Source organism: Phoenix dactylifera, chromosome 1 (assembly GCF_051530095.1).
Source record: "Phoenix dactylifera cultivar Ajwa chromosome 1, Ajwa_hap1_PhDact_Kaust_v1.1, whole genome shotgun sequence".
In the NCBI taxonomy this organism is placed as follows: Eukaryota; Viridiplantae; Streptophyta; class Magnoliopsida; order Arecales; family Arecaceae; genus Phoenix; species Phoenix dactylifera.
Window position 1 is genome coordinate 24,531,510 of NC_143190.1, and position 14,005 is coordinate 24,545,514.

The window sequence follows — 14,005 nt, forward strand, 5'->3', positions numbered from 1 at the left end:
ACAGAGGCTTACAATCCCATTTTAAAGCTCCATAACTCTCCTTCTCCAGACCTCAGCTTTTATTTCTCTTTCCCCCCAACTCGTTGACGTGAGACTTGGATACTTCTCACTGGTTGCCCCCACATACGTCGTTGCAGCGGGAGCCATGCCTGATTCGAGATGGCTCGGGAGTCGGGAGAAAGTTTCTTCCTCTGCTTAACATGATTCCGTGGAGGCGGCACAGGAGGGGCCTCCACTTGTTGCAGGCTTTGGGCTACAATGGCTAGCGCTTAGACTTGCTGCACTAGCGCATCGAAGTGCTCGAGTTGGACTTGTGGAACTTGATCTACCGGAGATCTTGGTGGTGAATTCTGGACTGAGCGTTTGGGACTTGGAGCATGATACTCGAAGGGGAAGCCCGCTTGTAGGGGGCTCCGGTTGAACTCGAGCCGGAGGAAGCGGTGCTGTCGGGATGCCCCTGGGTTGCAAGCCTTGAACAGCGGTAGCCAAGGCTTGCACCTGTTGCACCAGGGCATCAAACTGCTCCGGTCGAACTTGAAGGGTTGACTCGGCCGGAGGTGGTGAGTTCTGGACAGAGTGTCCAGGACTAGGTGGAGGACGTCGAGAAGCATTGGAAGCCCCTTTACTTTTTAGCTTCATGGCAGCGACTCGGGCCCTTCCTCTAGCGCCAACTGTTGCTGGAAATTGGACCCGGGGGCCGCCGCGAAACCAGGGGGGAGGAGCTCCGCTGCCGGAACGGCGGACGGCGGTGGCGCCGGCTTGGCCGCGTTCAAGCCCTTCCTCTAGCGCCAACTGTTGCTGGAAATTGGACCCGGGGGCCGCCACAGAGCCAGGGGAGGAGGAGCTCCGCCGCAGGGATGGTGGTCGGCGGTGCGCCGGCTGGTGGCGTCCTCCATGGGGATGAGAGAGCGGAGAGGAGTGCGTCCTGTCCTGTCCTCCGTGGGAGGAGCTTCGCCGCAGGGATGGTGGTCGGCGGTGCGCCGGCTGAAAATTGGACCCAGGGGCCGCCGCGAGACTAGGGGGGAGGAGCTCCGCTGCCGGAACGGCGGACGGCGGTGGCGCCGGCTTGGCCGCGTTCAATCTCTTCCTCTAGGCCAACTGTTGCTGGAAATTGGACCCGGGGGCTGCCGCGAAGCTTGGGGAGGAGGAGCTCCGCTGCCGGAAGGGCGGACGGCGGTGCGCCGGCCGGCTGCGTCCTCCTGTGGAGTGAGTGAGCGAAGAAGGGAGTGCGTCCTGTCCTGTTCTGTCCTGCAAAAAAGCCGGTGGCCGGGCTTTCCGGCGCCGGCCCTCCGATGCTTAAGTCAGAGGGGGCGAGTATGTGGAGAGAGCAAGCAAGAGAGCGAAGAAGAGAGATATGTGGAGAAGATAAAGAGAATATTGTGCTCAATTATGTCTGTGCTGTTTATTTTTTGTCCCAGTCCGAGTCCGGGTCCGGTCCCCCCCCTTTCTTTCCCCCAGGTTCCCTTTTATAGAGGGATATTGTGTTACCTGGGAGGTGACAGGGGAATTTGTCCTCTTTTATAATAATTGGGCACCATTTGGCCCATTAATGGCGTAGTGGAGAATAAGGCCGAATCAGACCGGAACCAGGGAGTTGTCACGGTCGATCGGACCTGTTGGAGTGGTTGAACCGTCGGCCGTGGTGGGCCTGGGGTCCGTGGATGGTAAGTGCATTTATTACCGAGTGAACCGGCGGTCAGGAAGAGCCATACGCTTTGATGGTTCAGTGATTCGGAGATCGCCTTGAGCCGTGTTCATTAAATGACTGAGTGCATCGGAGACTTGAGGGGGTCTCATGCATTAATGGCAGGTCGTGCCGAATACCTGCGGAGATCTTATGCCTTGATAACTTGGAGATAGCGGCAGGTTGTAGTGGAGTTGCCAGGTCCCTTAGAGGGTTAGGCGGGAGTTGAACATTTGGTCAAGGCAATCGGCTCGGCAGGGGTGCCGAGCCGAGCCGGTCGCCCAATGGGGCGCCCTGTGGCGGGGTCACTCCTAGTACTTCTGGTCGGCGCCCTTCGGGCGAGCACCTTCTAGCCGAGCGCCTCTATTTGGCGCTTTTTGTCTCTGGTCAGCGCTTTCTAGTCGAGCGCTTCTCTGGTCGGCGTCCTCCGGTCGGCTCTTTCTAGCCGAGCACCCCTACTTGGTTATTTTGGTTGGGCGCCTCTTCTTGGCGCTCTCTCCGGTCGGCGCCCTTCAGTCGAGCGCCTTCCTGGTCGGCACTCTTTGACCGAACATCTTTCTGGTCGGCGCTCTTTGGCCGAGCGCCTCCGCGGCGGTATGACTTGGGGTTTTTCCCCCAACACCACCCATTCGAGTTTGGTGAAAAATTGGGTGAGCTCGGTCTATTTCTAGGAGAACTCGGACTAGATTGAGAGGAAGCATGCCCCGAGGCTGACTCGGGAGGGGACCCGATCAAACTCCTTGGCCTACCCCTCGCCCTGATTGCCCTAGGTAGCTAGATTCGGTTGGTGGCTAGCCAAGGGCCGAAGACAGAGCGACCGTCTCCTCGTCCCTCTCTTCATAGGTTGGCTCGGGCTCTCTAGTGATGTCTCCACTACCATAGGCTCCGGAGCAGCCCTATCCTCCACCCCCTCCGTTGCAACCGACACTAAGGAGGAAAATTGGCAATCACCCTCCACTTGGCCGATTCGGGTGCATCTGTAGTAGATTGCCGACAAGTTTTGGTAGACGAATGCTTGCTAGAACTTCTTCGATTGCCACTTGATGAAGACACTTGACTTAAAAGGGGGTTTAGGGCATCCAGCTCAATCTTAACCCTCACATATCCAAGCTTTTGGAGTTGGTCGGTGAAGCTATCCAATGCTATCGGCCAGCCTGCCGCTGCTGCGATCTCAAGGATGGAATCCCTTTCCCAGTACTCTAGTGGGAGATGCGAGAGCCGGATCCACACCACCATCCAATTCACCTCAATGATGCTCGACACAAAGTCTAGCTTGCACCTCTCCATGGCCAGAAGCTGGCCAACCATTAACCTCGACCCATTCTCTAGAGCTACAGTTCGGTCAGCCTCATTCTTAAAATAAAGGGGTGTGGTGCTCCTTCGTCATTGGGAATGCCTTGACCTCATAGTCAATCTTCTCCTTAGATGCAGCTCCCAGGCGACCCATTTTATTGGGACTCACCGCCCTAAGTTCTGCACGATGACCATCGTGGAGTTCTATGCCCTCCTGTCCTTCTCTACTCGCTTTGATGGCAGCTCAAAAACTTTGGTGAAATGTTGTTGGAGGATTGCAAGCTCTTCCTCTGAGATTCGATAACTGGTCCATGCTGGCTGCTGTGGAGAACCTTGAGCCACCATCGACCACGATGGCTTTGCCTTAGCAACCCACGGGAATGGCCGATCCTCCTTGCCACTCGGCCCCTTGGCCGACCCCACCGAGCAATCCTCGTTGGTCGTCACCTCCTTCGCCTTCCTCGATCTGTGATTACCCATCCCCAGGATCCACAAGATGTTCGATGAAAATTCATACTCGTCGCTCAAATATTGGCACCGCACTCTTCGGGTGCACTTGGGCATGGTACTTCTTCATCCTTCTCTTAAGAACCATGGTGCCTCATGGCTATTTTTCTCTTTGGATGGATGTTATTTTACTTAAGGTTACTTTGGTCTTTTTTTTTTTTCTTCTCTGAATGGCATTTAGGTTCCATTTAAGTCAATGATTTGGCTAAGATTCTGTTAAGTTATGGATTAAAGTATTGGATAAAAATAAATCAGCGTAGCTTTTTCAAACTATTGAAATAAGTATCGCTAATTTCAAAGATTTTTTTTGTAATTTACTAGAGGTAATTTTAACTTTTTTATATGAGGTAAATAAATTTACTAATGCCATTAATTTAATTGGGTATAAGTATAGACTTTACAAATTATTGAGTATAAGTATAATAAATATAAATTTAATTTTTTTTACAATTTACTCTAATAATTTTAAAAATAAAAATATTTAACTACTAATATATATATATATATATAATGTTTGACAAAAGGACAAACAATGATAGCCCACCATCCCCACCCTCCCACCAACCCCCGTTCACCTACTGCCATGATGTGTGGCGCTGGCATACCCTTTTGTTTCGACGGTTCTAGCCCTCAAATTTAAAATTCAAATAATATTAGTGAAAAATAACTAATTAGAATAGAGGCCCCCACCCACCTCGTCCGTGTCTATAAATAGTCCCACCTCCGCTTTTCTTCTTCGCGCCGTCTTCACCTCCTTCCACTCTCTCTGCACGCCCCTCTCTCCTCTTCGGGACCGCTTCGTTCGCTGCGAGGGGGTAAGGTCTCCCAACTCTGCTATTCTGTCCTTCCCTTCGCTCTTTCCAGATCTTATGAAGTATATACCCCTCTTTCGCCTGCGTTTTTCTTCTGCCCTTTTATCGTGATAGATCCTATCTAGGGATTTCCGCTTTATTTTTTTGTTTGTCCTACTTCGAAACTTAATCAACTTCGCAGTGCTACTGAGGTACTCATTTGGATCCTGTTCTGTGATTGTTTTGGTGCAATTTGGTCTTACTTTTCCTGGGTCAGGTTTCAAATATTTATAGTGCTGATTGGTTCTAGATCTACAACAACGGTAGGGATAGAGTTATGGATCTAGTTCTGCATCTATGTTCACTAGCAGATCAGATCTGGAATCGTTTTTGTCTTTTAAAGTCTAGCTCCACCTGTTAGATTGGATTCATTGAAAATCTGGGGCTTTGATTCTTGATAGTTATTGGGGATCAGATCTGGTATGCTCGCAGCACATAAATCGGAAATCGGGTGATTCAAGCTATAGATCTGTCCTTGCGGTTTGCTCTTCCCATCGTTGGATTTATCTCTTCGATCGCTTGTGTTTCCTTTGTCAGTTAAATAAACTTTGTTTTCCAAGTATTTCTACATTTTTTATCGCAAAAAACGTTTTCTAGGTAACTGGATATGGTCATTATTTTTTTATTAGGAATCTTCTTTGATTCATGCTCTACTCTTTTGAGTTATTTCCAAATGTTTGTAATTCTTTTATTTATTTATTTTGGTTTGATATGCCGTTGTTCTTATATGTTGTTTAAGGCCAATAAAAGTTTTTATTAAGGTCTGGTTCGGCATTATCGTAAGTAATAGTGTCTTTGTCTGGAGAGCTTTCGGCCATAGAGCTTTTAACTTTAACATCAATTTGGTACTTTTAGTATCATGAAATATTAACAAAGGACATTGTTAGTATTTTCAATTGTCTAACTGTTTGTACTTCAAAAACTCTTAATTTATAAATTATTTATTTTGATATTTTAATCTAAATAATATAATAAATAATAATTTTTATATTTATTATAAAATATAGTAACATTTTTATTGTATTATTAAAGTATTATAATAATATCATTATAATATATTAATATGATATTATTACTTTAATATAACATTATAATAATATTATATTATAATGTTATTATAAAATAATACTATATTATTATATTATTATATTATAACTATTGTAATATAATAAATCATGATAATATAATATAACAATATTATTATATTGTATTATATTGTATTGTGTTGTATTTCATTAGAAAAATTATTCTTATAATGTATTGTTCATTTATAAATTATTTTTATATTTCAGTCTAAATAATGTAATCATATCTAAACAAGCAGGAGGGAGTAGACTCTCACCATATTAAGGTTTAACTCAAAATCTTGAATTATATGATTATGGTAATAAAGATAGTAACTTAAATGATCATGGAAAAAAGTATGTTAAGTTATTTTTTTAAAGAAATATTGCTGGGACTCGCATTTAGGTATCTTGAATGAGTTTTTGTCAAAAACATATCTTACCGACACTTCTAAAGTAGAAGTTTTTTCCAAAAGCTCCAATTGAGATTTTCTCTAGTTGACTCTTTTTAGTTTTTTGACAAGCTAGATTGTTGTTTCAAAAATTTTACTGAATACCTCAAAAACATCCAAAGAGTTTTTGGCTCTCCAAGAAGTGCTTTTTGGACCTCCAAAAGCAATGCCAAATAGGGTTTAAATGGTGCCCTATCAATATTTTCTTCCCCAACCAATGTACTAACCTTTTCGTCATTAACAAGCTGTATTCTGGTAGCATCCCTGTCACTTTACTTGCCCCTAGGATGGAAAACAAGTACCTGCTAACACTCCTGACAAAATTTTCTGAAGGAAACTAATCATATACGTAATTCTCAAATGTTCTGATTTAACTATTATTTCTCTGATTTTTCATAAGTAAATATGATGGAGCATATAGGATATAATTATATGGGCTTTTAGGTGATTAAAAGGATTCCTGAAGTTAAAGATTTAAATGGAGAAGGAATGCTGCTAGGTGTTATTAAATCTTCATACTGTATAAGATGATGTGTTGTTTAACTCTGTTGGAGGAATTTAAATTTGCTTTTCATGGCGTAATACAATGTTTTGTTCTATCTGCATGATCAGAAGATGGCGTCACACATTGTTGGGTATCCTCGCATGGGGCCGAAAAGAGAGCTCAAGTTTGCTCTGGAATCATTCTGGGATGGGAAGAGCAGTGCCGAGGATTTGCAGAAGGTTGCCACAGATCTCAGGCGTTCCATTTGGAAGCAAATGGCTGACGCTGGGATCAAATACATTCCTAGCAACACTTTTTCTTATTATGATCAAGTGCTCGATACCACGGCTATGCTTGGGGCAGTTCCCGACAGGTATGGTTGGACTGGTGGAGAGATTGGGTTTGACACCTACTTCTCTATGGCCAGAGGAAATGCCTCTGTACCTGCTATGGAGATGACCAAGTGGTTTGACACCAACTAGTAAGACATCTGTCCCATCTTGAATCCTGAAATACCAAATTTGGTAGTATGATTGCTTCATGTAAGTTTATTTGTTTGTTTGTTGACATGTTTTCCTTTTTCTCCCTTGATCTAGCCATTTTATTGTACCCGAACTGGGTCCAAGCACAAAGTTCTCCTATGCTTCTCACAAGGCTGTTTCTGAGTACAAGGAAGCAAATGCGGTATGGATCTAGATCAGTATATTTGCTTAATCCTATGTTGATTACTCGTGCATTTGTCAGTCTGTTTGCTTGAACTTTGTCTCTTTGTTTTGGCACTAAATCATCTTTGACTTGTTTCATCATGTTTTTGTTCGTCACTGTCTAACATTTCATTATCTGTTAGTTGTTTTGGTGCAAGGTGTCTTAGTGTTTAAGATAATACTTCTGTAGGGAACAGATGCTTTCAATGTTTACCCAAGGGTACTTTGAGGAGATCTGTAGCCATTTCAACTACTCAGTGTTTCCGGAAACACTTAGATAATCTATCACATTGAAACAATGTATTAAGATGTACATGTAGAAACGGGGGCATGATGTGATGAATGTTGATCTCCATGGGTAGCCTGGCCTACCAAGTCCAGTTAGTCATGCTTTCAGTGTAATCAGCTAATCTAACTTTTATGAACCGTACTTTTGTTAGGTTTGATCAGATGCCTAAAAATGATATTTCATGACTTGATTACTGATGTATAAAACATTCAATTATCTCACACAAAATATTCTATGTATTTGGGGTAAAGTTTTACATTTTTAGGCGTGATACATTTTGTTCTATGATGTGATATAGATTTGGCTTCCTGATGTTTTCCTGTTTGTTTTGTGGTGCTGCCATGTTGAATGGCCTATTTTACTTATCAAATCTTCACTGCTCGTTTAATTTTTCTTTGCTGGTGCAGCTTGGAGTTGACACAGTTCCAGTGCTTATTGGACCTGTCACATACTTGTTAATGTCAAAACCTGCTAAAGGTGTAGAGAAGTCATTTTCTCTTCTCTCACTTCTGGGAAATGTTCTGCCCATCTACAAGTATGGATCCAAGACAGCTTCTAGGCCATTTCTGGCTTCTTTCATTCTCTGGCCTTCTTTACTTACCTGTATTTGTATACAGGGAAGTTATTGCTGAGTTGAAGGCAGCTGGTGCTTCTTGGATTCAGTTTGACGAGCCCACTCTTGCGATGGATCTAGATTCTCACCAATTGCAAGCATTTTCTGATGCCTACTCTGAACTAGAATCATCATTCTCTGGTTTGAGTGTGCTAATTGAGACCTATTTTGCTGATGTTCCTGCAGAGGCATACAAGTTAGTTGATTCTTACTTGGTTACCTGTACCTTATTCTGTTTTTTTGGGTAAATGATTTATTAATATTTTTTGATTATTTCAGGACGATCACTGCATTGAAAGGCATCTCAGGTTTTGGATTTGATCTTGTGCGTGGAACCAAGACACTTGACTTAATCAAAAGTTCTGGCTTCCCTGCTGGAAAATTTCTTTTTGCTGGAGTTGTGGATGGGAGAAACATTTGGGCCAATGATCTTGCTGCCTCTCTCAGCACTCTTCAGGTTCTTGAGGCTGTTGTAGGCAAAGGTATTAATATGGACATGCATTTTCTCCCTTGTTTATCTAGAAGTTTGAGGCATTATGGGAATGGTTGTTGTTTGTTCACAGATAAGCTTGTGGTCTCTACTTCTTGCTCACTCTTGCACACTGCTGTTGATCTTGTAAATGAGACAAAATTGGATAGTGAAATTAAATCGTGGTTGGCTTTTGCTGCCCAAAAGGTGGTTGAAGTGAATGCACTTGCCACAGCATTGGCTGGGCAGAAGGATGAGGTACAACCTCTCATAATCATCAGATCATGCCTGTTGCTAGTCTTGTCATCCCAGCAAATATAAGTTTTGGTTCTATCCTCAGAACAAGTTGTACAAGCATTCTTTTCAATAAAATTGCAATGCACATACCTCGCTTTTAAACTAGTTATTTATAGATGTCATTTTGATCTGTTGGGCAGTTTTAAGTTCCATGTTATAGCCTCTTACTGTTTGTTTCACTATGTACAGGCTTTCTTCTCAGCAAATGCTGCTGCTCAGGCTTCAAGGAAGTCATCTCCTAGAGTGACAAATGAAGAAGTTCAGAAGGCTGTAAGTAGATACAATTTGGTGGCTTATTTCTAATCCTCAGAGAAAGGTGCTTATATTACCAATTTGACATTATTATTGTGCTCAGGCTGCTGCTTTGAAGGGCTCTGACCATCGCCGAGCCACAAATGTTAGTGCCAGATTAGATGCACAGCAGAAGAAGCTGAACCTACCAATCCTTCCGACCACCACCATTGGTTCATTCCCTCAGACCATGGATCTCCGAAGAGTTCGACGTGAATACAAAGCAAATAAGTGGGTGTTCTCTAATAATGTCTTGTCACTTTATTTGATATTTACTTCCTTACTTTGTCAGTAAATTCCCTTAATTTTTTACTTTATTTTTTTTGTAGAATCTCTGGAGAGGACTATGTCAAAACTATCAGAGAGGAAATTAACAAAGTTGTCAAGCTTCAAGAAGAACTTGACATTGATGTCCTGGTCCATGGAGAGCCGGAGGTGAGCATTTTTGCCTCTACTCCATAATTGTTATAAAGATATGCTGTGCTCAATTTTAAATCTTACAGTCTGGAAAGAACTCCAGCATGTGAGAAAAGTGGTGTCAAAAATGGGAAGTTGGTTTCTAGAACATAGTATATTATTTCAACATCTTCATATATTTTTTCATAACTGTTTTATTTGTAGTTTCTGAAAGAACTCATTTCATCAATGCTAAGGACGATTGTAAATGTTTCCACAGAGAAATGATATGGTTGAATACTTTGGGGAGCAACTCTCAGGCTTTGCATTCACGGTTAATGGCTGGGTGCAATCTTATGGGTCACGTTGTGTTAAGCCACCCATTATCTATGGTGATGTGAGCCGTCCCAAGCCCATGACTGTTTTCTGGTCAACAATGGCGCAGAGCATGACGGCTCGGCCAATGAAGGGAATGTTGACAGGTCCTGTCACAATCCTTAACTGGTCCTTTGTCAGGAATGACCAGCCAAGGTAAGCCCAATTGCCTAAATGTTCGTCTTGGAGTTTTTAGCTCTGTAAAGATTTTCTTGTAGCCTCTCATATTTGAATTATAACTTGATACATGCTTTGCTACCAGATATGAGACCTGCTATCAGATTGCTCTTGCTATCAAGAAAGAAGTTGAAGATTTGGAAGCTTCTGGTATTCAGGTCAGTCTTCAATTCTTGTCTAAATATTTTATTATATGCAGTTATTCATTTCCTTAAAATCCCTGAGCTGTTGCTTTGCTGTTGCGTGTAGGTTATTCAAATTGATGAAGCAGCTCTCCGGGAAGGCTTGCCTCTACGCAAGTCCGAGCAGGCTTTCTATCTGGATTGGGCTGTCCACTCCTTCAGGATCACTAACTGTGGTGTCAAGGACACTACTCAGGTTCTTTCTCATCTTCAAATTCTTCTAATGCTCTTTGAAACAACCTAGAGATTTAGTTCTGAATCTGTAATCATGGGTTAAATTCTGCAGCTAGAATATTTGTTATTCAATAGCTTGATGCCTGTACTGCTCTTGCAGATTCACACCCACATGTGCTACTCTAACTTCAACGACATTATCCACTCAATCATTGACATGGATGCTGATGTAATTACCATTGAGAACTCCCGTTCAGATGAGAAACTCCTGTCTGTGTTCCGCGAGGGAGTGAAATATGGTGCTGGTATTGGCCCCGGGGTGTATGACATCCACTCTCCAAGAATCCCATCCGCGGAGGAGATTGCTGATCGCATCAACAAGATGCTTGCTGTGCTTGAGACCAACATTCTGTGGGTTAACCCTGACTGTGGGCTGAAGACCCGTAAGTATGCTGAGGTCAAGCCTGCACTCACCAACATGGTTGCTGCTGCTAAGGTCCTTCGCACCCAGCTGGCCAGTGCCAAGTAATTCTTGAACCGCCCACATAATTTCCAAAATGATTTACGGTTAAGGAAGAGTTCTCCACTCATCCCTAATAATATTGGTCTGCATTATGCCGGGCATTTGGCTAGAAAACTATTAGGTTTCTTTGATATGGACATTTTCATTTGTTTCTTCTCCCTTCAAGGTTATTGGGACAGTTTTCTGTCAGTGTGTACCACGATTAGTTTGAAAGCCAAAAAAAAAGAAAAAATGCTGTTAGTTGGCTTTTGATTGGTCCCCTTGTTTTCTATACTCAAAAATAAGGATCCCTACAAGCAATATTGAACATTTATGGATTTTTTTAATTGTAATATTATCTGATGGCAGTTGAAATTGGGATTGCTAAAGATAACCGATTTTTAGATAGGTCTTTGATTCATCAGCCATTATGAATTACTTGTGGAACGGAATGGAGACATGGGAAAAAACAGTTTACAATCAAAATGTCAAGTAGAATACTGTCTAATAATCTGATTCACATACCTTAGTTCTCTCCAATTTGGTGCTCCCTTTTTCCTCAGTAGTGGTCGATATTGATGTGCCTTGGAACTGACCAAACCTCATATGAAAGGTTGGTCAAGCTCGCCATGTGGCAAACCTAAAAGTATGTAGGTGGCTTATCAAATTTTACAATCTCATAGTTGACAACACAACGGCTGTGATCTTGGGTGGTTTCTAAAATTGCACTAGCGATATGGGGTATGATATGCGTGCCTAATTCTCGAAGTGTGTGGAGGTTTGCCAATCACAACTGATCCACGTGTCTAAATTTTTGGGATAGATGCTAGCCTTCACTTATATAGTGATACTCACCTATTGAGTACCTTCTGTTTCTCTGATTTAGGTATTGGAGGGTTTTCCATCGGATACACTCTAGCAAGAAGATTTTGTCGTCTTTATTTCTTCAAGTCAAAGCTTAGTCGCAAAACTGGACCTTGGATGCAACCATCAATTCCAAAGCGGCCTCGAATGGACTGCGACTTCGTACAATACGAGCATCTCATTGCCAAGCTTTTCAGCATCTCCTCTGCTTGAAGGCTGGGTCAAGCAAGTCCTCAATGGCAATAGATTGGCGCTAGAGGAAGGGCTTCGGTGATCCCATTATAGGAGGTCTATTCTTCAAAAAGTAAATATATTGTTACTATAAAGTCTTAAAAGGCATAGCTCACACCTTCTAACACTTAGCCAAACACACTAGAGGAGTCTGATGGGAATTTGCAGAGCTTGCAAAAAGCTCCATCCTCGCTGAAACCGTAGGCAGCACCAGCGGTAACTCTTGAACAATTCTAACTGCGCATATAGTAGGTTTAGACACTAACTATTGCTATCCAAAATCTGCAGCAGTTAGCCGCCAATCAGCAGTAGCAGTAGTAAGTTCGCGAGCCGAGCCGCCATGATATCCCGATGCAGCACGGCATCACTCCCCTCCTCGAAGTGGGAGGCATGCTTTGCAGAGTTAGCATGCCCATCCTCACAATCCCGACAAGGCTGCGCATAGCCATCATTTTCGTTCACAGATTCCAATGCAGGAAACTCAACATCGATCCTCTGATCCCCACTCTTGGGAGGAGTCAGCATCTACTCACTCTTCTCCTCGCTGATCTAAGAGGACCTCTAGGAAGGAGGCAGACCTTGACACAAGTTTGAGGAGATGGACCGACGCCTCGAGGCCCTGAGACAACACTAGGCTAAGCAAGGGAGGGATGTGGAGTTTACCACCGAGCCCCCATTATCGGAAATAATAATGGAAGAACCTATTCCTTCTCACTTCAAGATGCCACAGCTGGAGACTTATGATGGTACTATAACCCACTGGACCACTTAGAGAGTTTTAAAGCTCTCATGATACTCCAAAAAGCCACCTATGCAGTACTTTGTAGAGCCTTCCCTACTACATTGCAGAAGATGGCTGGATTATGGTGCATCGAGCTACAATCGAGCTCCATTAACTCATTCGATCAGTTCGGCAAAATATTCGCTGCCCACTTCATCAATAGCAGAAGGCAAAGAAAGGTTTCTGACATCCTCTTTGCTAGTAAATATTGGGAGGAGAGGTCCCTACCGAACTATGCTAACCACTGTAATGCATCCAGCTAGAAGTCCGTGACCTAAACCATTCAGTCACCATGTCCGCCATGAGGAGTGGACTGAAGACGTCCTAGTTCCTCTTTTCTCTAGAGAACAAGTTCCTAAGAGATTATGCTAAGTTCTTAGCCAAGCTGACAAGTGCATCAATGTTGAAGAGGCCATGATAGCTCGACGTGAGTCAGCCGGGGGCAAACCTAACAGAAAGAAGAATAATAAGTGGGCTCAGGAACATTCAATAGAGCCCAGTAAGAAGTCGAGAAGGAATGAAAAGGCTCTCGTCGATTGAGGAGTCCTTTCCCCAGGCTTGAGAGGTATACTCCTCTAAACACCTCTTGAGAACAAGTCCTTATGGAGATCCATAATCGAAGCTACGTGAACTGGCCCTAGAAGATGATGGCAGCGGCACGCAAAGATATGAAATAGTTCTGCTAGTTTCACCATGACTATGGGCATGACATCAAGGGGTTTATTCAATGGGTTTACCTTGGTGTGTACGTTCACGATCTACGAGATTGAGCATACACTAGTCAGGAGCAACCTGCCCTCGAGGCGCAGGTTGACAACCGATTGACCACAAGGTCATCAACACCATAGCTAGACTAGTGGCCGTTGGTTGCACGAGTTCGTTTGCCCAAAAAACCTATATGCAAGTTTCCCAGAACATAGGCTTATATCCTCGAAGTGGCCAAAGACAGATGAAGTTATCTCATTGGATTCTGATCTGGAGGGTGTTCAGAGCCCCCATGATGATGCTAGTTTCCTTACTATAGCAAATTACGATAAAAAAAGAATGCTAGTAGATAATAGAAGCTCAATAAATATCTTATTTTACGGTGGAAGGTGTTATCACCTTTTCTGTCACAGCAAGATAGGCCCTGCAACAAACCATGATAATGCTAGATTTTTTGGTTGTCAAGGTCCCATCAGCTTACAAAGCCATCTTGAGGCAGCCAGAAGTGAATGCTCTGCATGCCGTTGTTTTCACCTACCATATGTTGATGAAGTTTCCAACCAAAAATGGTGTATGAGAAGCCTGCGGCAATCAGGCGCTTGCTCAACAGTGCTATGTGG

General features: G+C 43.4%; 1 protein-coding gene across 1 annotated transcript; it reads left to right on the forward strand.

The window, feature by feature from the left end:
• Positions 1 to 4,176: 4,176 nt before the first annotated feature.
• On the forward strand, positions 4,177 to 11,193 carry LOC103698689 (5-methyltetrahydropteroyltriglutamate--homocysteine methyltransferase 1). Its single transcript, XM_008780731.6, has 14 exons — positions 4,177 to 4,299; positions 6,464 to 6,816; positions 6,932 to 7,019; positions 7,736 to 7,863; positions 7,946 to 8,137; positions 8,221 to 8,423; positions 8,505 to 8,668; positions 8,897 to 8,977; positions 9,063 to 9,229; positions 9,328 to 9,433; positions 9,675 to 9,925; positions 10,032 to 10,104; positions 10,196 to 10,324; positions 10,463 to 11,193. The coding sequence occupies exons 2-14, from the start codon at positions 6,467 to 6,469 to the stop codon at positions 10,829 to 10,831; spliced, it is 2,301 nt and encodes a 766-aa protein (XP_008778953.1). The 5' UTR covers positions 4,177 to 4,299; positions 6,464 to 6,466; the 3' UTR covers positions 10,832 to 11,193.
• The last annotated feature ends 2,812 nt before the right edge of the window (positions 11,194 to 14,005 follow it).

Coding starts and splice junctions, on each gene's coding strand:
- LOC103698689 (XM_008780731.6), top strand. CDS start 6,467: ATGGCGTCACACATTGTTGGGTATCCTCGCATGGGGCCGAAAAGAGAG. Junction 9,434..9,674: donor TGGTCCATGGAGAGCCGGAG/GTGAGCATTTTT, acceptor ATGTTTCCACAG/AGAAATGATATGGTTGAATA. Junction 9,926..10,031: donor GTCAGGAATGACCAGCCAAG/GTAAGCCCAATT, acceptor CTTTGCTACCAG/ATATGAGACCTGCTATCAGA.